The sequence below is a fragment of the Rana temporaria genome, chromosome 11 (assembly GCF_905171775.1).
Source record: "Rana temporaria chromosome 11, aRanTem1.1, whole genome shotgun sequence".
Lineage (NCBI taxonomy): Eukaryota > Metazoa > Chordata > Amphibia > Anura > Ranidae > Rana > Rana temporaria.
This window is the reverse complement of record NC_053499.1, coordinates 45212980-45233235: the sequence shown is the minus strand read 5'-3', so window position 1 is coordinate 45233235 and position 20256 is coordinate 45212980. Positions and strand designations below refer to the sequence as shown.

General features: G+C 46.4%; 1 protein-coding gene across 4 annotated transcripts; it reads right to left on the bottom strand.

The window, feature by feature from the left end:
* Positions 1 to 1610: 1610 nt before the first annotated feature.
* Positions 1611 to 19539, bottom strand: TSSC4 (tumor suppressing subtransferable candidate 4). Of its 4 annotated transcripts, none has more exons than XM_040328481.1 (3): positions 19403 to 19539; positions 8623 to 8711; positions 1611 to 2714 (listed from the first exon to the last, which is right to left on the bottom strand). In XM_040328481.1, the coding sequence occupies exon 3, from the start codon at positions 2637 to 2639 to the stop codon at positions 1737 to 1739; it is 903 nt and encodes a 300-aa protein (XP_040184415.1). In that variant the 5' UTR covers positions 2640 to 2714; positions 8623 to 8711; positions 19403 to 19539; the 3' UTR covers positions 1611 to 1736. The 4 variants fall into 4 exon arrangements, with proteins under 4 accessions (XP_040184415.1, XP_040184417.1, XP_040184414.1 ...); XM_040328483.1 differs by having other exon boundaries at positions 8639 to 8711; XM_040328480.1 differs by having other exon boundaries at positions 19418 to 19539.
* Between the last annotated feature and the right edge of the window lie 717 nt (positions 19540 to 20256).

Genomic DNA, 20256 nt, shown 5'->3' with positions numbered 1-20256 from the left:
CCCTCCGGTGTGCCCTCCACTGCCCCCATGGGACTTGAATTTGGTCCTCTCGGTGCTTCAACAAGCTCCCTTTGAGGACATTCGGAAGATCCCTTTGTTGACTCTGTCACAAAAGGTGGTTTTTCTGGTAGCAATTACCTCGATCAGACGGGTGTCTGAACTGGCGGCCTTGTCCTGCAATGCCCCCTACTTGGTCATCCATCAGGATAAGGTGGTACTGCGTCCGCAGCTTTCTTTTCTTCCTAAGGTCGTTTCGGCCTTTCACATTAATGAGGACATTGTTCTTCCATCTTTATGTCCTCAGCCGAAGAACCCGAAGGAGGCCATTTTGCATTCCCTGGATGTGGTTCGGGCCTTTCGAGTATACTTATCGGCGACAGCTCCGTTCCGGAAGTCGGACTCACTGTTTGTGTCGGTGACTGGTCCCAGAAAAGGTCTGTCAGTCTCGTCGGCCACCATTTCTAGGTGGATCCGACAGGTTGTGCTTCAGGCCTATGCCCTGAAGGGGCGGGCGCCTCCTTTTCGGGTCACGGCGCATTCGACCAGGGCGATCGGTGCCTCTTGGGCTTTCCGTCATCAAGCCTCTGTGTTGCAGGTGTGTAGGGCAGCGACCTGGTCGTCGGTCCACACTTTCTCAAAGTTCTACAAGGTGGATGTGAGTGCATCTTCTGATGCCTCCTTCGGCCTCAGGGTGTTTTAGGCGGCAGTTTAAGGTTGGAGTTCCTCCGTTGAGTAACTCCGGTTTTGTTTGGGGTGAAGCTTGGTTTGCTGTGGTGTTTTTCCCACCCCTCAAATTTTTTGACACTGCTTGGGGACGTCCCTACAGTCAAAGGCTGCTGTGTTCGTCCATGAACGGAAGAGAAAATAGGATTTTTGTACCCAACGTAAAATCCATTTCTCTGAGTTCATGGACGGACACAGCACCCACCCCTCCTTTGTTTGTACTGCTTGTTACGAACTGAGGCTGCTAGAGCAGGGTGTGGGTTATACTCGGGGAACCACGCCCCCTGGGAGAAGCTGCACTAAAGAAAGGTTAACACTTTAAGTGCTGTATTTCTGCCCAACTCTCCTGGAAAGAAGCGGATATAACCTACAGTAAAAGGCTGCTGTGTCCGTCCATGAACTCAGAGAAATGGATTTTACGGGGAGTACAAAAATCCTATTTTTTCCTTTAACCGATTCCCGACTGTATATACACATATATGGCGGCTCTGCTGCACAAGATCACATACTCAGTACATGATCCTGCACGTCTGGGGCACAAGCTGGCATCGGCGGGTACGCGGACTCGATGTGTGCCAGCACCTGCCAATACTTAGGCAGACTTACATTCTGCATGTTTACCAATGTAAACAAAGCAGATCGCCGTTCGTATCAGTACAGAAGGCATAGGTTTCTCTGTCTTGGCTAAGCAGGGGCACAGACTAATGCCTTTCCAAAGTACAAGCACCTTCCCCACAGTAGTGAAGCACACATTTCAAGATGCCACTCAACTCAACTTTTAACCCTTTGGTTGCTCCTGTTAACCCCCTTCCCAGACAGTGGAATTATTGTCATGATGGATGTAAACTGCCGTTGATGCGATTCGTAGGTTAAAGAAACAACTCGGATCAAATCAGAATATTTTTTTATAGACTGAACTTACAATAATACTCTAAACAATATTATGTTTCATTATTGCTCTTAAGGTCACTCCACAACAAATTAGATTATATTTTGACATTCCCCAGCCCTCCTTATGAAGAGTCCTCTTCCTCTTTTTCACGTTTTTTTGGTCTGATATTTTTCCGGCTCCGTTTCTTAGACCCGTGAAACCCCAAAGCTTCAGACGTTGCCTTTTCTCCAGTACCCTCAGCATCTTCCAGGCCATCATCACCCCATGACTTAGCCATGTGCTGTTGTCCTGACTGTGCCCCACTTTTCTCACCATCTTTCTGGCTCTTTTTCTGTGGCTTTGTGAACATGATTCTTCCCTCCCCAGCACTGGAGGAATCTTGGTTGAAGGAGTTTGGGTTGGTGGTATTCTTGGAGGCCTCCTTAGCTTCTTTTTTATTTTTTAACTCTGCCATGAAATTAAGAGCCGTATTTCGGTTGCCGCGGTCACTGGCATCTTGAACATCCTCCAGGCTGTACTTTGTCCAGCGCTCTGGGTGGGCTAGATAATCAGGAAGGTGGGTAGCCGGTGCTGAGCGTTTTTTAGTGGCAACGCTTGAGCTTCCAGTATTTGAAGACAGGGTGGTTTTCTCCCTTTGTTCGGATGGGTTAGAATCAGAAGCTGGAACTTCAGGAATCAAACTAGCACTAACCCCTTGCTTCCCTTTTGTGCTATGCTTGGAAAGAGGTGGCAACTTCTGTACATCCAACAAGCCTCCAAAAATGCCATGACTGCGCTGGGAGAAGCCTACATCCGCTCCCTTCAAGATGAAAGGCTGCAAAGGAGATTCATGCCCACCTTCCTTTCTATTGTCTTCTTCATCATCATTCTCTTCTTCCTCTGCACTCACAGATTCCACCTCTGCATCATCTGATAACTCAGGATCTGAGTCACTAAGGGACAGTGTGCCAGGATCATGAGGACGTTCGAAGGATAATGCACTAAAGGGTTTATGGCCATCATCCTTTTCTGTTGGGTCAGACATGGCTCAGGGACTGGAAGCTGGTGATTGTGCAGCTGCAGAAAACAGGGTTTTCCACACAGACAGGGATTCAGATACCTGGTTGAAAAAAATAAAAGTATAAAAAAAAAAAAAAACAGGTTAATATAGCAAAAGTGAAGCAGATCAGGGTCTATCAAATGCTCTGCACAGTTAACCACTTAAAGCGGGGGTTCACCCTAAAAAAAAAATTCTAACATTACATCCAGCATACGAACAAAATTTACAGTATGCAGGTTTTTTTTTTTTTTTCGCCGTACATACCGATATAGTGTGATTTTCTCCCCGGCTTCCGATTTCCGCGGGAATGAGCGTTCCTATCCCTGGGTTAGATGATTGACGTGTTGTGAAAAAGTTCCCATGTCGCACAAGGCGCGTCACCATTTTTCCATAAATAGCCGAGCTGCGAGTCGGCGCTATACGGCGCCTGCGCCCACCGTGTAGAGCTGACTGGGCAGGCGCCGACTCGCAGCTCGGCTATTTACGGAAAACTGGTGACGCGCCTTGTGCGACATGGGAACTTTTTCACAACACGTCAATCCTCTAACCCAGGGATAGGAATGCCCAGTCCTGCGGGAATCAGAACCCGGGGAGAAAAATCACACTATAACGGTATGTACGGCGAAAAAAAAAAAAAAAAAAAAGACCTGCATACTGTAAATTTCGTTAGTATGCTGGATGTAATGTTAAAATTTTTTAGGGTGAACCCCCGCTTTAGGGACCCCTTCACGCCGATATACGTCAGCAGAATGGCACGGCTGGGCACATCTACGTACCTGTACGTGGCCCTTTAAGCCCAGCCACGGTCCGAAGCCGCGGGACCCGTTCGCTGCTGGCGTCCCGCGATCGGTCCCCGGAGCTGAAGAACGGGGAGAGCTGTGTGTAAAACACGGCTTCCCTGTTCTTCACTGTGGCGCCGTCATTGATCGTGTGTTCCCTTTTATAGGGAAACACAATCAATGACGTCACACCTACAGCCACACCCCCCTACAGTTAGAAACACAAATGAGGTCACACTTAACCCCTTCAGCGCCCCCTTGTGGTCAACTCCCAAACTGCAATTGTCATTTTCACAGTAAACAATGAATTTTTAATGCATTTTTTGCTGTGAAAATGCCAATAGTCCCAAAAATGTGTCAAAATGGTCCGAAGTGTCCGCCATAATGTCGCAGTCACAAAAGAAATCGCTGATCGCCGCCATTAGTAGTAAAAAAAAAAAAAATGCAATAAAACTATCCCCTATTTTGTAAACGCTATAAATTTTGCGCAAATCAATCGATAAACGCTTATTGCGATTTTTTTTTACCAAAAATAGGAGGAAGAATACGTATCGGCCTACACTGAGGAAAAAAATATTTTTTTTTATACATTTTTGGGGGATATTTATAACAAAAAATAAAAACCACAGAGGTGATCAAATACCACCAAAATGACACCAATTTTGTTTGGGAGCCACGCCGAACGACCGCGCAATTGTCAGTTAAAGCGACGCAGTGCCGAATCGCGAAAACTGGCCAGGTCCTTTAGCTGCCTAAAGGTCCGGGTCTTAAGTGGTTAAAGGGGTTGTAAAGGTTTGTTTTTTATTTTCTTAATAGGTTCCTTTAAGCTAGTGCATTGTTGGTTCACTTACCTTTTCCTTCGATTTCCCTTCTAAATGTTATTGTTATTGGGGGGGGTTTGACCACAGACCACCTTCCTTAAAGTGAGGGGGGGTACTGATATATGGAGGAACCTTTATATCAGTGCCCCCCCTTACCTTAATCTAGACTTACCTGTAGGTTAAAGTGGTTGTATTGGGTTTACAACCACTTTAATCTCCATGCTGTTGACCAGAGAAAGGCAGGGGGAGCTCTCCGTCACAGCCGTTCCAGTCCTGCCGCTCCTGACAGAGGGAGCTGTGCCTCTCCCGTCACAGTGTAGCCACTTGTATTAACCCGACCAGGAGAGCAAGTTGAAGGGGGGGGCACATCGGCTGCACCCACCACTACACCAGGAAAACTATTTGTGGGCAGCATGGGCTTAAGGGGCACATGCTTTGGGTCCCACACCAATGATTGGGCCTGGGGCAGCCCTGCATTAAAAGGGCATTTTCCATGGATTCAGCAACCTATGCCTGAGCACGGATACCTTGGCCGTGAAAGAATTTTGGGAGGTAGTATCACTGCACCATTTACCTGTAATGCCTCGTACACACAATCGGAATTTCCGATGGAAAAAGTCAGACGGACTTTTTCCATCGGAAATTCCAAACGTGTGTATGCCCGATCGGAGTAATTCCATCTGAGTTTCCATAGAGAACATGTTCTATTTTCCTCGGATGGAATTCCAATGTGAATTTGGTTGGACAAAGGTGCGATCGTGTGTACAGGGCATTATCCTGGAGAATCGGATCACACCCACTTTAAGCTGGTTATGCAGCAACAAGAGTAATTAGCTAGAGTGTGGAGAAATCTAGACGGCCTCTTTTGCGGAGCTTAGACAACAAGTCTCCCAAGTTATATTTGAAAAGATTACTGCTAGCCAAAACACGAGAATGGCCAAAATTTAGCAAAATATGGGAGCCGTGGATCAAATCCTACATGCCATCTACTAGGGGTGCAACGGATCGTCACCGATCCGTGATCCGAACGGGTCACCCCGTTCGGATCGGCACACCCCGCGATCCGCGGAGCGCTCCGGAGCCTAGGAAAGTCCCCGGCTTCGGCCTAGCTCCGGAGCGGCGGCCATCTTGCTCCACCCAGTGTGCTTGCCAGAGCCCAGACACGTGACACGCCGCAGCGTGTTGACTTATTGCTGATCCGAAAAACGATCCGATCCGTGACTCCTGATCCGAGGATCGATCCGATCAGTGAGTTTTTTGATCCGTTGCACCCCTACCATCTACCTTTGACCCCAATTCTTCCCCGTTATAAAGTTATTGGAATTGTGAGGTGTGTGGAGAAGATGACCACAACCTCCGTTTATCTGAATGCTGTTCTTCTCTCTCCCTTTCTTCTCCCCCACCTTGTATTTTTTTTCTTCTTTTATTTTCTCCATTCCGCTTTATCTTTATTATTGTTCATTCTAATTGGTTCTTGGGGAAGCCTCTGGGGGGTAAAAGCCCCAGAACCTATATAGCTGGATTCACGTAGATGAGCTTAATGTTAGGCAGGCGTAGCGTATCTCATATACGCTACGCCGCCGTAAGTTAGAGAGGCAAGTGCTGTATTCACAAAGCACTTGCGTCTTAAGTTACGGCGGCGTATCGTAAATGTGCGGGCCTAAGCGCGCCCAATTCAAATTGTGAAGAGGTGAGCGTGTTTTATGCTAATGAATCGTGACCCGACGTGATTGACGTTTTGAACGAACGGCGCATGCGCCGTCCGTGGACATATCCTAGTGCACATGCTCCAAATTACACCGCAAAGACTTGGTTTCGACGTGAACGTAAATTACGCCCAGCCCCATTCACGGACGACTTACGCAAACGACGTAAAAATTTGACGCGGTTCCGACGTCCATACTTAACATTGGCTGCGCCATCTTTTTGGTGGAATAACTTTAGGCCTGAAAACGCCTTACGTAAACGGCGTATCTTTACTGCGACGGGCAAGCGTACGTTCGTGAATAGGCGTATCTCACTGATTTACGCATTCTAGGCGTAAATCAGCGTACACGCCCCTAGCGACCGGCCTAAATAGACAGCTAAGATACGACGGCGCCCGCAGTCATATCTTAGCTAGATTTAAGTGTATCTCAATTTGAGAATACACTTAAATTTACGACGGCGCAGATTCAGAGTTACGACGGCGTATCTACTGATACGCCGGCGTAACTCTCTCTGAATCTGGCCAATAGTATCTACCTGATCTTCTTTCCCTTTCCATTATTCCATGTCCCTATTTCAGTTTATTTTTCTGTGATGCCATATTTTCTGTTGCTTGCATTTACGGATAATGTGCCTTTGCTATGAATACACTCTGTAACCTTGGTGTATACTCACATTTCATTCACAATTTTTATGGAAATGTGTTCTACTTGGGAAACAAATACAAATTTGAAAAAGAAAATGCATGTACATTTGTTCTGTGCAATAGGGGGCAAAATTGAATGCTTGTAGGCTTTTTATCTCTTGGATAAATGTGTGAATCAGGAAATTACTGTATTATTGCCACTAGATGGAGCCGATGGTCATTAATTCAAAACGAAACCCTCCTATCCTTTTCAGCCAAGGAAGCTGCCACCTTAGCCTCTGTTTGATCTGCAACTGCCATGGTGCTACACATGTGATCAGATATGACTCCAGTCATGTGATAGTTTGACAGTTTAGCAAATGTGACAGTTACATTCCCTGCATGCTGGGAATGCCAACCATTAAATCAATGTGTTCGGTTCCGCTTTAGAAAAAATAAATAAAAAATGACTATGATCATTTGCTTCATCTAAATATAATGCTGGGACTTTGTGTGACTAGATGGCCACCTGCCTCACAAAGTCCCAACTCCCTCTTTATATTAAATTGAATCAGGGATGAAGTCCCAACCCCCCCTCCCCCCTCCCCCTTTTCATCTGCTTCATATGTTAGCCATAGTCCAGTATTTTCCAGATTCTCACCTTGGATATAAAGAGAAAATAGCCCTAACACATTCTATTTTGCTCCCATTTGCACAGAAGGCATGTACAGTATCTCACAAAAGTGAGTACACCCCTCACATTTTTGTAAATATTTTATTATATCTTTTCATGTGACAACACTGAAGAAATGACACTTTGCTACAATGTTGTGTAGTGAGTGTACAGCTTGTATAACAGGGTAAATTTGCTGTCCCCTCAAAATAACTCAACACACATGCCAATAATGTCTAAACCTCTGGTAACAAAAGTGAAAATATCCAAATTCGGCCCAATTAGCCATTTTCCCCTCCCAGGTGTCATTTGACTTGTTACAGTCAAGGTCTCAGGTGTGAATGGGGAGCAGGCGTGTTAAATTTGGTGTTATCGCTCTCACTCTCTCATACTGGTCACTGGAAGTTCAACATGGCACAGAACACTGAGGATCTGAAAAATAATAAATTGTTGCTCTACATCAGTGTTTCTCAATTCCAGTCCTCAGGCCCCCCCAACAGGTCAGGTTTTCAGGATTTCCATTATTTTGCACAGGTGATTTGATCAGTTTCACTGCCTTCGTAATCACCACAGCCTTTTCATCTGAGGGAAATCCTGAAAACCTGACCTGTTGGGGGGGCCTGAGGACTGGAATTGAGAAACACTGCTCTACATAAAGATGGCCTAGGCTATAAGAAGATTGCCAAGGTCCTGAAACTGAGCTGCAGCACGGTGGTCAAGACCATACAGCGGTTTAGCAGGACAGGTTCCACTCAGAACAGGTCTCGCCATGGTCGACCAAAGAAGTTGAATGCACATACTCAGCGTCATATCCAGAGGACGTCTTTGGTAAATAGACGTACGAGTGCTGCCAGCATTGCTTTAGAGGTTGAAGGGGTGGGGGGGGTCAGCCTGTCAGTACTCAGACCATACACCACACACTGCATCAAATTGGTCTGCATGGCTTTCTTCCCAAAAGGAAGCCTCTTCTAAAGATGATGCACAAAAGCCTTAAAGCAGTTTGCTGAAGACAAGCAGACTAAGGATATGGATTACTGGAACCATGTCCTGTAGTCTAACGAGACCAAGATAAACGTATTTGGTTCAGATGGTGTCAAGCGTGTGTGGCGGCAACCAGGTGATAAGTACAAAGACAAGTGTGTCTTGCCTACAGTCAAGCATGGTGGTGGGAGTGTCATGGTCTGGGGCTGCATGAGTGTTGCTGGCACTGGGGAGCTACAGTTCATTGAGGGAACCATGAATGCCATGACACTTATTATCCTTCCTACTCAAAGTTCTGGTCCATGACATTTTTAACATACTGTATATTTTTTACTAAATTTAGATTCCAACATAAGTCATATACAAGAAGTGAAAAGACAACCTTGTTGTGCTTCTACCTTGTCCTGTGCTTGTGTAAGCTCCCCTTTCTCAGGGTCTGTAAATTCCACCAACAGTCTTAATGACTTCACCCTGCAACAAAAAGTGATCACAGTTCAGTATGGAATATATCAATTACTAATAAAGTGATCAGAATGCTAGATTTTTTATTCAAATAATAAACATTGGATACTTACCTGCTCTGGTTTTGCATCGAGTGGCCCCGAACCTCTATTTCTGGGGTTCTCCACCAACGTTATTTGCGTCTCCATGTGCCCCCCAAAGCAAGCCGATTGCTCTGGGGGCCCTCATGCAGGTGCAATCCTGAGCTGGGCTGTGTGTGTCCATAGACACAAACAGTGACACTTGGCCACGCCCCTCACTCCAATCTTCACAGGCTTTGACTGAAAGCACCAGCCATTGGCTCCCTCTTCTTTCAGTAAACCCTGTGAATGCAGGAAGAGAGGAGAGGGGGTTCTGGCAGGTACAGAGCTTGATCCAGAGTGGTGTCCAGTAAGTGTTTAGGGAGAGTGGGTGGAGAGGCACATACACTCACCGACCACATTATTATTATTATTATTATTATTATGTACACCTTGCTAGTACTGGGTTGGACCCCCTTTTGCCTTCAGAACTGCCTTAAAGGGGCTGTAAAGGTAAAAAAAAAAAAAAAAAAATTCCCTAAATAGCTTCCTTTACCTTAGGGTAGTCCTCCACTTACCTCATCTTTCCATTTTGCTTTTAAATGTCCTCATTTCTTCTGAGAAATCCTCACTTCCTGTTCTTCGGTCTGTAACTCCACACAGTAATGCGAGGCTTTCTCCCTGGTGTGGAGAAAGCCTCTTGAGGGGGGGGGGGGGCGAGCAGGAGGGTCAGGACACTCTCTACTTTGCAGATAGAGAAAGGAGCTGTGTGTTAGTGGGCATCCTGACTCTCCTGCTCGCCCACTCAAGAGGCTTTCTCCACACCAGGGAGAAAGTAACTACATGCAGTAATGTGAGGCTTTCTTCCTGGTGTGGAGAAAGCCTCCTGAGGGGGCAAACAGGAGGGTCAGGAAGCCCACTAACACACAGCTCCTTTCTCTATCTGCAAAGTATGTGTCCTGACCCTCCTGCTCGCCCCCTTCCCTCTCAAGAGGCTTTCTCCACACCAGGGAGAAAGCCTTGCATTACTGTGTGGAGTTACAGACAGAAGAACAGGAAGTGAGGATTTCTGAGAAGAAATAAGGACATTTAAAAGCAAAATGGAAGGATGAGGTAAGTGAAGGAGGACTGCACTAAGGTAAAGGAAGCCATTTAGGGGGGAAAAAATAATAATTGTACCTTTACAACCCCTTTAAAGAGGTTGTAAAGGTTTGTTTATTTTCTAAATAGGTTCCTTTAAGCTAGTGCATTGTTGGTTCACTTACCTTTTCCTTTGATTTCCCTTCTAAATGTTTTTTTTCCCCCTTTGTCTGAATTTCTCACTTCCTGTAAGCTTGCCCCCATCATCCGAGCCATTCTGTCTGGGGGTTAGTCAGCCAGAACAGCTTACTGAGGAAAAACAGGAAGTGAGAAATTCAGACAAAGAAAAAAAACATTTAGAAGAGAAATCGAAGGAAAAGGTAAGTGAACCAACAATGCAGTAGCTTAAAGGAACCTATTTAGAAAAAAATAAAAATAAACCTTTACAACCCCTTTTAAAAGGAAACAATGTTCTGCAATCGGCTTGGATTGCAGCTTCGTAGTATTATCTGCAATATATCAATACCTGGGAAGGTACTACTGTACATCAAAATGACAATAGACAAGGACATACATATAAAACAACAATATAAAAACTGTTTAAAACAATGGACATCCGGGCGCCATTTCAAAAATGCACATACATGATGTCATGCAATTGCGTTATTGTGCCCTGGTATTGAACCAATGTGGCTATAGGCAGACATCAGGCCTGTGCATTCACCCAGGGGTGTGGGCCTTGAATCCTGCTAGCAGCATCTCTGTGTGTGAGGGTTTGTAGTCCGGCACAGATCCACTGCAAACGCACATAGTGCCGGAAAAGTGGGTTTGCAACCCCCACACCCTCGTGGGAGATAGACTTGGCAAACACCACACAGGTTAATGCGGACAGCAAGACCATCACAAGACATCGGCGATCAGCTATCCCTAACCCAGCGTCTAAGCATGGAAGGATGAGGGTTTCTTGGAGAGATCGGAGTGAAGAGTCTGCTGTAGTAACATACCCAAACCATAACTAGCATGTCTAAGTCAGGGTTTGACAAATTTGCTTGGAATCTAGGAGCCAGCTAAAAAAGTTAAGAGCCAGAAAACGCGTCCCATCAAGCTCGGGCGCAGAAGCGAACGCATACGTGAGTAGCGCCCGCACATGTAAACGGTGTTCAAACCATACATGTGCGGTATCGCTGTGATTGGTAGAGCGAGAGCAATAATTCTAGCCCTAGACCTCCTCTATAACTCAAAACATGCAACCTGTAGATTTTTTTAAACGTCGCCTATGAAGATTTTAAAGGGTAAAAGTTTGTCGGCATTCCACGAGCGGACGCAATTTTGAAGCGTGACATGTTGGGTATGAATTTACTCGGCGTAACATTATCTTTCATAATATTAAAAAAAATGGGGATAACTTTAGTGTTGTCTTATTTTTTAATTAAAGTGTAATTTTGTTCCCAAAAAAGAGCGCTTGTAAGACCGCTGCGCAAACACGGCGTGACAGAAAGTATTGCAACGATCGCCATTTTATTCTCTAGGGTGTTAGGATAAAAAATATATATAATGTTTGGGGGTTCTAATTAGAGGGAAGAAGATGGCAGTGAAAAAATAGTGAAAAATTACATTAGAATTGCTGTTTAACTTGTAATGCTTAACTTGTAATACCAACGGCCACCACCAGATGGCGCCAGCTCACACATCTGGTGGTAATAACTTGTAATACCAACGGCTCACCACCAGATGGCGCCAGCTCACAAAAAAAAAGCCAAGTCGCCAGGACACAATTTCTAGTCGCCATGGCGACCTGGAGCCCGGGATTTGTCGAGCCCTGTCTTAAGGCATTTATTAACCCCCCCCCCCCCCAAAAAAAAATATAAGGATCCTGCTCCTTTAAAGCATTGTATACAGCACAGTGCTTGTGCTGTGTAATTTGGCCCCCTGTAACACCTAAAAAAAAAAAAAAAAATGTCTGATCCTGACCACGATAACCATGGCTAATGAGCCCTGACACCGTGGTCAGTTTGCGTGCCTCCATCATCAGCAGCCTGCTCTTCTGTGTCCGTCTCCTCTGTGCTCCCCCTCCCCTCTGTGCGTATCACCTAGTAACAGTGCCGGCCCATCCCCCTTCTGCAGCAGGAATAACTAATGTATGCCAACACTATCCATTTGGTCTCCTAATACAGTGCCCCGCTGTCTGTGTTTTATTAAAAAAAAATCCTCCTTTACTGTATCTCACGGCGGCTCCCGACAGTCGTGTGACCAGCCTGTCTCCGCTCTCCTCCTCGTATCCCGCTGACGTCAGCAGGGAAATCTCGGTCCTGCCCGCTGCTTCTGTCAGACGGGCAGAGAGGAGACAGGAGGTTATACGAGCGCCGGGAGACACTGCAAGCCTATGTTCACATTGAAGCAACTTGTCATGCGATTTGAAAGAAAAAAAAAACGCATGACAAGTCGCAGCCTATTGCCGGGAATGGCACTGTTCCAATCGACGCGACAGTGATATTGCGGCGCCGCACCGATTTGCAAAAGTAGTTCCTGCACTACTCTTGCCGATTTCGGGGGCGACTTCAATAGACATCTGTGTATGAAGCCAGTAGTACCTGAAATCGCGCTGACCTTACTACTTTGAAATCATGCTACTTCAAGTAAAGTAGCGCGATTTCAAAGTAGCATCAATGTGAACCAGGGCTAAAGGAGGATTTTTTTTTTTTTTAAAGAAAACACAGAGACAGCGGGGTACTGAATAAAGAGACAAAACTGATTATGTAAATATGGGAAAGTAGGTTACCAACTAGAGCTGGGCCATTTTTACCCCTATTTTTTTTTTTTTTTGATGGACGCCGCGCCAGTCCTGAGGAGCTGCGGGCAAATTGATTATCTTAAAATATGAATCGATTTGACCTACCAACTCGCTTTTTAAATCAAAACAATTTTTTTCTCCATGCAGCATTCCATCTATGGCACAGATCATCTTCTCACACCGTGCATAGTGTACCATCATTGATTGACGCAAGCAAGTTCATATGTAGATTACTCTGATTCAAGACCCCCCAAGTTCTCCACACCCCTGGGTGAATGCACAGACCTGATGTCTGCCTACAGCCACATTGGTTCAATACCAGGGCACAATAACGCAATAGCATGACATCATGTATGTGCATTTTTGAAAAGGCATCAGGACGTCTATTGTTTTAACCCTTTAAGGACCACCGCACGCGGGACCCTCCGTGACTGCGCCCGCGATCGTGTCACAGAGAGGAAGAACGGGGAGAGGTAAGTGTAAACAATGCTTCCTAGTGCGGCTGTCACTGATCGTCTGTTTCCTGTGTTATCAGTGACATCACACGCACAGCCACGCCGCCACACAGTAAGAACACTCCCTTAGGGCACACTTAACCCCTACAGCGCCCCCTCCTGGTTAACCCCTTTACTGCCAGTGTCATTTTCACAGTAATCAGTGCATTTTTATAGCACTTTTCATTGTGAAAATGACAATGGTCCCAAAAATGTGTCAAAAGTGTCCAATGTGTCTGCCATAATGTCGCAGTTGCGAAAAAAAAAAAAAAATCAATGATCGCCGCCATTACTAGTAAAAAAAAAAAAAAAAACGCTAAACGCTATAACTTTTGCCCAAACCAATCAATAGACGCTTATTATGATTTTTTTTTACCAAAAATATGTAGGAGAATACATATTGGCCTAAACTGAGGAAAATTGTTATTTATAATATATATATATATATATATATATATATATATATATATATATATATATATATATATATATGAATATTTATTATAGCAAAAAGTTAAAAAAAAAAATTTTTTAATTGTCGCTCTAATTTTGTTTATAGCGCAAAAAAAATTAATCGCAGAGGTGATCAAATACCACCAAAAGAAAGCTCTATTTGTGGGAAAAAAAAGGACGCCAATTGTGTTTGGGAGCCACGTCACACGACCACGCAATCGTCAGTTAAAGCGACGCAGTGCCGAATCGCAAAAAGGGGCCTGGTCCTTTACCTGCATAATGGTCCGGTTCAGTTTTTTGTATTGTAGTTTGATATGCATGTCCTTGTCTATTGTCATTTTGATGTAGTGCCTTCCCAGGTATTGATATATTTCAGACGATACCGTGGAGCTGCAATCCAAGCTGATTGCAGAACATGGTTTCCTTTTAAGTGATAATAAATTTATATTTTGTGTAAATACATCCCAGAACTACCCTTTGTTACATTAGTAACCGCGATCATTTCCCAGTGATCCTTACCGGGATTTCCTTCCTCTCCTTTTTTGTATGCCATTTAGTATTGGCGGTAGCCATTTTTTTTCTATGATTTATTGGACCTTGATATAGCCGTATCTTTTGCTTTGTTAGGTGACAGAAGAAGCAGCTGTTGGCAGCACAGAACAATTACCTGTGGTTAGGGACAGACGATCGCTCCTGGATGGAAACAGCTTCTGCCTAGAGGCGATCATCTGTCCCTAACTGCAGGCAATCACCCCACATGCGATTACATGTCAGCACCCAGACACTGGTGACTGCTGCCAGCCTGACATTGCTTTGTACAAGCAGCAAGAATGAGACCCAAGCCAAAGCCTGGCAATAGGGTACGTTCCAGGGACCTGAATCAATTTGTAACTGGCTCAACATACAGGGCGCATTCAGAAAAATATATCAATAAGGCCCCTTTCACACTGTGGATCACTCTTCAGAGGAATTTGGCAGGCGGTGTGTCACCTCCTCTCTGCCTGTTTTAACCCCTAAAAACCCACACCACCACCGCACAGCAACCCCCTCTATTAGCGTTTGGGTTTTCTTTTCACTTTCGATTATAACTGTAAGCAGGACAAATAGGGTGAATCTTCCCAACGGGGACACAGACGGCAATAAACATCTGACACGAGTGCTAATCCCACTCCACTCCACAGAAAAAAGTAAAAAAAAAAAAAAAAAGGCTCGATTCACACCTATGCATGTTGCTTTTGAGCGGTTTTGAATGCTTTTTGCGGTGCGTGCTGCGTTTTTTTGACGTGCGTTTTTACCGCGATTTGCGTGTTTTTTTTAAGCCAGTCATTTTTTTTTTTACATTTCCTTTAACCACTTGCTTACTGGGCACATATACATCCCTCCTGCCCAGGTGAAATTTCAGCTTTTGGCACTGCGTCGCTTTAACTAACAATTGCAGGGTCGTGCGACGTGGCTCCCAAACAAAATTGACGTCCTTTTTTCCCCACAAGTAGAGCTTTCTTTTGGTGGTATTTGATCGCCTGTGCGGTTTTAATTTTTTGCGCTATAAACAAAAAAGAGCGACAATTTTGAAAAAAATACAATATTTTTTACTTGTTGCTATAATAAATATGCCAATTTAAAAAAAAATAAAACACATTTTTTTTCTCAGTTTAGGCCGATACTTATTCTTCTACATATTTTTGGTAAAAAAAAAAAAATCACAATAAGCAACTGGTTTGCGCAAAAGTTATAGCGCCTACAAAATAGGGGACAGAATTATTTTTTATTATTTATTTTTTTACTAGAAATGGCAGCGATCTGCGATTTTTATTGGGACTGCGACGTTATGGCGGACACATCGGACACTTTTGACGCCATTCACATTTTAGCACCGCTGTCTCTGTGTAAAACGGCAATGAGAGATGATCTCATATGTTTACATATGAGATCATCTCTCATTGGCCGCACAGATCGCATCGCAAACGGCCACTCTGATTGGCCGTTCGTGGCGATCTGTAATTGGCTGTGTCCAAGGGAAACGGTCAGCACAGAAGTTCCACGCTGTGCGCTCTGGAGCGCGCGCGGGGAACGCGCAAAGGGGCGGTCGTCAATTGACGTCCACTTGGCTTTTCAGGTCCGCGCTGTAGCCGTCATTCGACTATAGCGCGGACCCCTAGTGGTTAACAACCAGCTATGAACAGGTAAAAAAAAATGCAAAACGCAAATCGCTGCAAAAACGCGGCACTTGCGTTTTTGATGCAGGTCCATTGAATTCTATTGCATGCAAAACGCTGCTTTTTGCATAGAAAAAAGTCCCTGACCCTTTACAAAAACGCAGAGGAACAAAAAAGCATTGATGTGAACATGTTCCATAGGAAACCATGTTAAAAAATTTCCCTGCATTTCTGCAAAATGCATAAAAAAAAAGCATTAGTGTGAATGGAGCCTTAAAGTGGTACAACCACTTTCACCTACAGGTTGGCGTAGATTAAAGCCTCATACACACCATCGGACTTCCCCTCTGACTTTTCTGTGGATTTTGGTCCAAAGGGATGTTGGCCGTGAACTTGTTCTGCATACACACGGCAGAACTTTTTCAGCCAACATTCACCAAATCACGTGGTTTTTCAGCTCTTTACCGCCACCCTATGGCCAACTTCTGCTATTGCTGTCTGATCTTTAGCATTGGTTCTGAGCATGCGTGTTTGGACTTTAGTCCGATGGAATTGTGTACACACGATCGGATGATGTTCCATCGGACATTTGTTGTCGGAAAGTTTGAGAGCATGCACAGGAAACATTTGTTTGGTGAAAAAACAATTGTCCGATGGAACGTACAGACGGTCGGATTTTCCGATAAAATACGTTTGTCGGACCGTTGTTATCAAAAGGTCTGATGGTGTGTATGGGCCTTTTGGCTTACATGTAGGTGCTGGAAATATCTCCTAAACCTACGTGCTTTAGGAGATATTTATAATGTCCCCGCTGTCTTCTGCACATGCGCCAATGTATTCTTTGCATGGGCACTTTAGAAAGGGCGCGCTGTGCAGTTTCTAGAGGGGTCATGCCGTGACGTAAGCATGCATGGGAGTGACGTCACACGACTCCGGCCAGTCACAGAGCCGGAGTCCGCGGCCCCGGAAGGAAGAGGGGTGAAGAATGGACGCTTCCTGTACAGGGGACATCGGAGGCTTCAGTTTCAGGTAAGTGACACACAATGGGCTAGTATGCGATGCAAAGGAGCCCATTATGCTTTACCTTTGCAGGAAAATAAAGCAGAAGTAAAACCCACGAGGGTTTACTTCCTCTAAGATACTCACCCATTCAGTGGATCCAGCGTTGACCCACTGAGATCATCTCATGCCAGGCCACAGCTCTGTCCCACGCCGCCATGTTCTCTCTGACGTCATCGAGAGGCCCGTCGCCTCTTCTGGGTTCAGTGGGAGGGCCTCTCCATAATGCGCCAACAGGCCCGCCCCCTCCTCCTGTTCTTCAATGAAAGGCTATGCCTGCTGGGATATGTGATGTACATACCCCGGAGGCACAACTGGCAGTGTGTGCTCATTTGCCTAAGGCACATGGGGAGGCGGGGTGAACTTTCAATTACAAAAAAAAAAAAACACTATTCCTGCAGAGGAAAGGAAGAGGTGAAGAGGCGTACATAAAAACACATGACCACGCTCGGTGCCCACAGTGGTCACTGTATAGGGAATTAGCTGCAAAGGTATAACAAACGCCAGCTATGTCTATATTAGGAAAAATGAAGGAAAAACGTTCTGGACAGCCGCACTCCAAAAATAAATTGCTTTTATTTTAAAATCCAAAAACACACAAAAAGCATGCCACAGCAGACGGGGTAAAAACTGACGCGTTTCACACCAAACTTTAGTGCTTATTCATTGATCCCTAATAAAGAGATATTAGTAAGCTAACGTTTATCAGTAAGGCCGATTATTGCAGGTTGTTTTTTCAGCATTTTCCAAAAAAAAATAAAAATGAATTTCTCACTTCCTGTTCCTTCTAAGTAAGCTTTCCCCCATCATCCGAGCCATTCAGGCTGGAGGTTAGTCAGCCTGCTCGCCCCCCTTCCCTTGGGGTTGGTCAGCCTGCCTGTCCCCTTCCCTTGGGGTTGGTCAGCCCGCTTGCCCCCCTTCCCTTGGGGTTAGTCAGCCTGCTCGCCCCCCTTCCCTTGGGGTTAGTCAGCCTGCCCCCCCTTCCCTTGGGGTTGGTCAGCGTGCTCGCCCCCTTCCCTTGGGGTTGGTCAGCCTGCTCGCCCCCCTTCCCTTGGGGTTAGTCAGGGTGCTCGCCCCCCTTCCCTTGGGGTTAGTCAGGGTGCTCGCCCCCCTTCCCTTGGGGTTAGTCAGCCCGCTCGCCCCCCTTCCCTTGGGGTTAGTCAGCGTGCTCGCCCCCCTTCCCTTGGGGTTAGTCAGCGTGCTCGCCCCCCTTCCCTTGGGGTTAGTCAGCGTGCTCGCCCCCCTTCCCTTGGGGTTAGTCAGCGTGCTCGCCCCCCTTCCCTTGGGGTTAGTCAGCGTGCTCGCCCCCCTTCCCTTGGGGTTAGTCAGCGTGCTCGCCCCCCTTCCCTTGGGGTTAGTCAGCGTGCTCGCCCCCCTTCCCTTGGGGTTAGTCAGCGTGCTCGCCCCCCTTCCCTTGGGGTTAGTCAGCGTGCTCGCCCCCTTCCCTTGGGGTTAGTCAGCGTGCTCGCCCCCCTTCCCTTGGGGTTAGTCAGCGTGCCCGCCCCCTTCCCTTGGGGTTAGTCAGCGTGCCCGCCCCCTTCCCTTGGGGTTAGTCAGCGTGCCCGCCCCCTTCCCTTGGGGTTAGTCAGCGTGCTCGCCCCCTCCCGTGGGGAGCGGAGGAAGATCACTCTGCCATGGAAGGCAAGGAGATGGCCAGGCGGCAGGCCGGGACTTGAGCCAAGGCAGAAGAACATGCGAGCGGAGCTGAATGGGCATGCGCCCAAAACTGAGGAAATATTCCCTCTGCTCCGACCAGCACATGATCATCAGAAAGGGGCACATGTAATGGGAAAAATACAACCCCCCTAAGCTAGTAGGAGCGGCGAAGTGGAGAGTGTAATTTTGATTTATTTTTTTAATTCTGCACTGACTGTCTTTGCAATTGCCCCAGCCCCTGTTCAAATCCAATCCGGGGGTTAGTCAGCGTGCTCGCCCCCTCCCATGGGATGCTGTGCATCTCCCTGCAGGGATGTAGTCCCAAGGGAGGGGGGCGAGCACGCCGACTAACCCCCAGCCAGAACGGCTCGGATGATGGTGGTAAGCTTACTGAGGAGAAACAGGAAGTGAGAAATTCAGACAAAGAAAAAAAAAACATTTAGAAGGGAAGTCAAGGGAAAAAGGTAAGTGAACAACAATGCACTAGCTTAAAGGAACCTATTCAGAAAATAAAAAAATAACCTTTACAACCCCTTGAAAGGGGGTAAAAGTGCCCGGTATTGAAATGGTTAATGATGTCACTGGAGTCCCCTTTGTGTAGGACAGCTGTGGGGCGGAGAAATCTTCCACCTGCAGCTCATTGGCCCAGAAAAGTCAGCTGACTTCCAGGACACAGCCAATCCAAACCCAGAATGCATCAATCAGCAGCCTGATCTGTATTATATATAATAATGTGGATAATATTAGCGATCTCCTGATCAGACACCTTATATCTGTAATAATAACAATTCGCTTCCGCCCTCCACACCTCCCGCCGCGATCGCACTCACAACATCCGGGCCGCTATTATAATCCCCCATCCCCCCCCTCGCCATCTGTCCACACTGAGCGGCCCGCTTCTCTACTGCGGCACAATACATCCCCGCTCTGTATACAAACACGGAACACTTACACAGGGGAGACTTACAGGCTGCTCGTACTGCTATGGATCTCCTTCAGCTCAGCTATGATCGTCTCTCTCTGCTCAGCTTCCATACTGCGATGTCAGAGGTCACCCTTCCCCCCATCCTTCCTTTCTTGTGACACAATAAACTACATCTCCCAGCAGGCAGTGCGCTCTTATTTCTGCACACACCGCCATCTGCAGGCATGGGAGCGCCACCTGCTGGCCGTCCATACACGGCTTTGTCTTGTTACAAAACAAAACACCACAGGCCTGTGCAACCACCATTTATTCCAATGAGCCTGGAGTTCCTTTACTGCAGTGCTTTCACACAAATGGAGGGCCTCATGTACACAGGGCAGATGAAAACCTTTCCTGAACGCTGGAAACTGAGGCTAGGTCCACATTAGCTGTAGCTGCGGCTCGCGTCAGAGGTCCGGTGTATCCTTGTTCTCCTTTTCAGGGGCGAATCAGGTCCGAATGTTTGCCTGAATTTAGACCTGAAACGGAGACAAAGACGCACAGGACCATTCTGCAGTGCGGACCGCGGCCGCCCCGGAGATGTGCGGACCGCGGCCACCCCGGAGATGTGTGAACCGGCTCCATTGAGAGCCAGTCACAGTCTCCTGTCATGTGCAGCCAATTCGCATCAGTGTGAACCCAGCCGCACAGCTGGAAACCGACGGTGAAAAACGTCCACTTTACAGCTTTTACATACTGGCCCGGATTCAGATAGCCTTTACGTCGGCGTATCTACGAAGCGCCGACATATCTTCTTTCTGTATTCAGAAAGCAAGATACGCCAGAATTTTACTAAGATACGGCCGGCGTAAGGCTCTTACACCGTCGTATCTTAGGCTGCA

What these genes read in the sequence shown, in the direction of transcription:
- TSSC4 (XM_040328481.1), bottom strand. Translation starts at nt 2,639, where the DNA reads ATGTCTGACCCAACAGAAAAGGATGATGGCCATAAACCCTTTAGTGCA.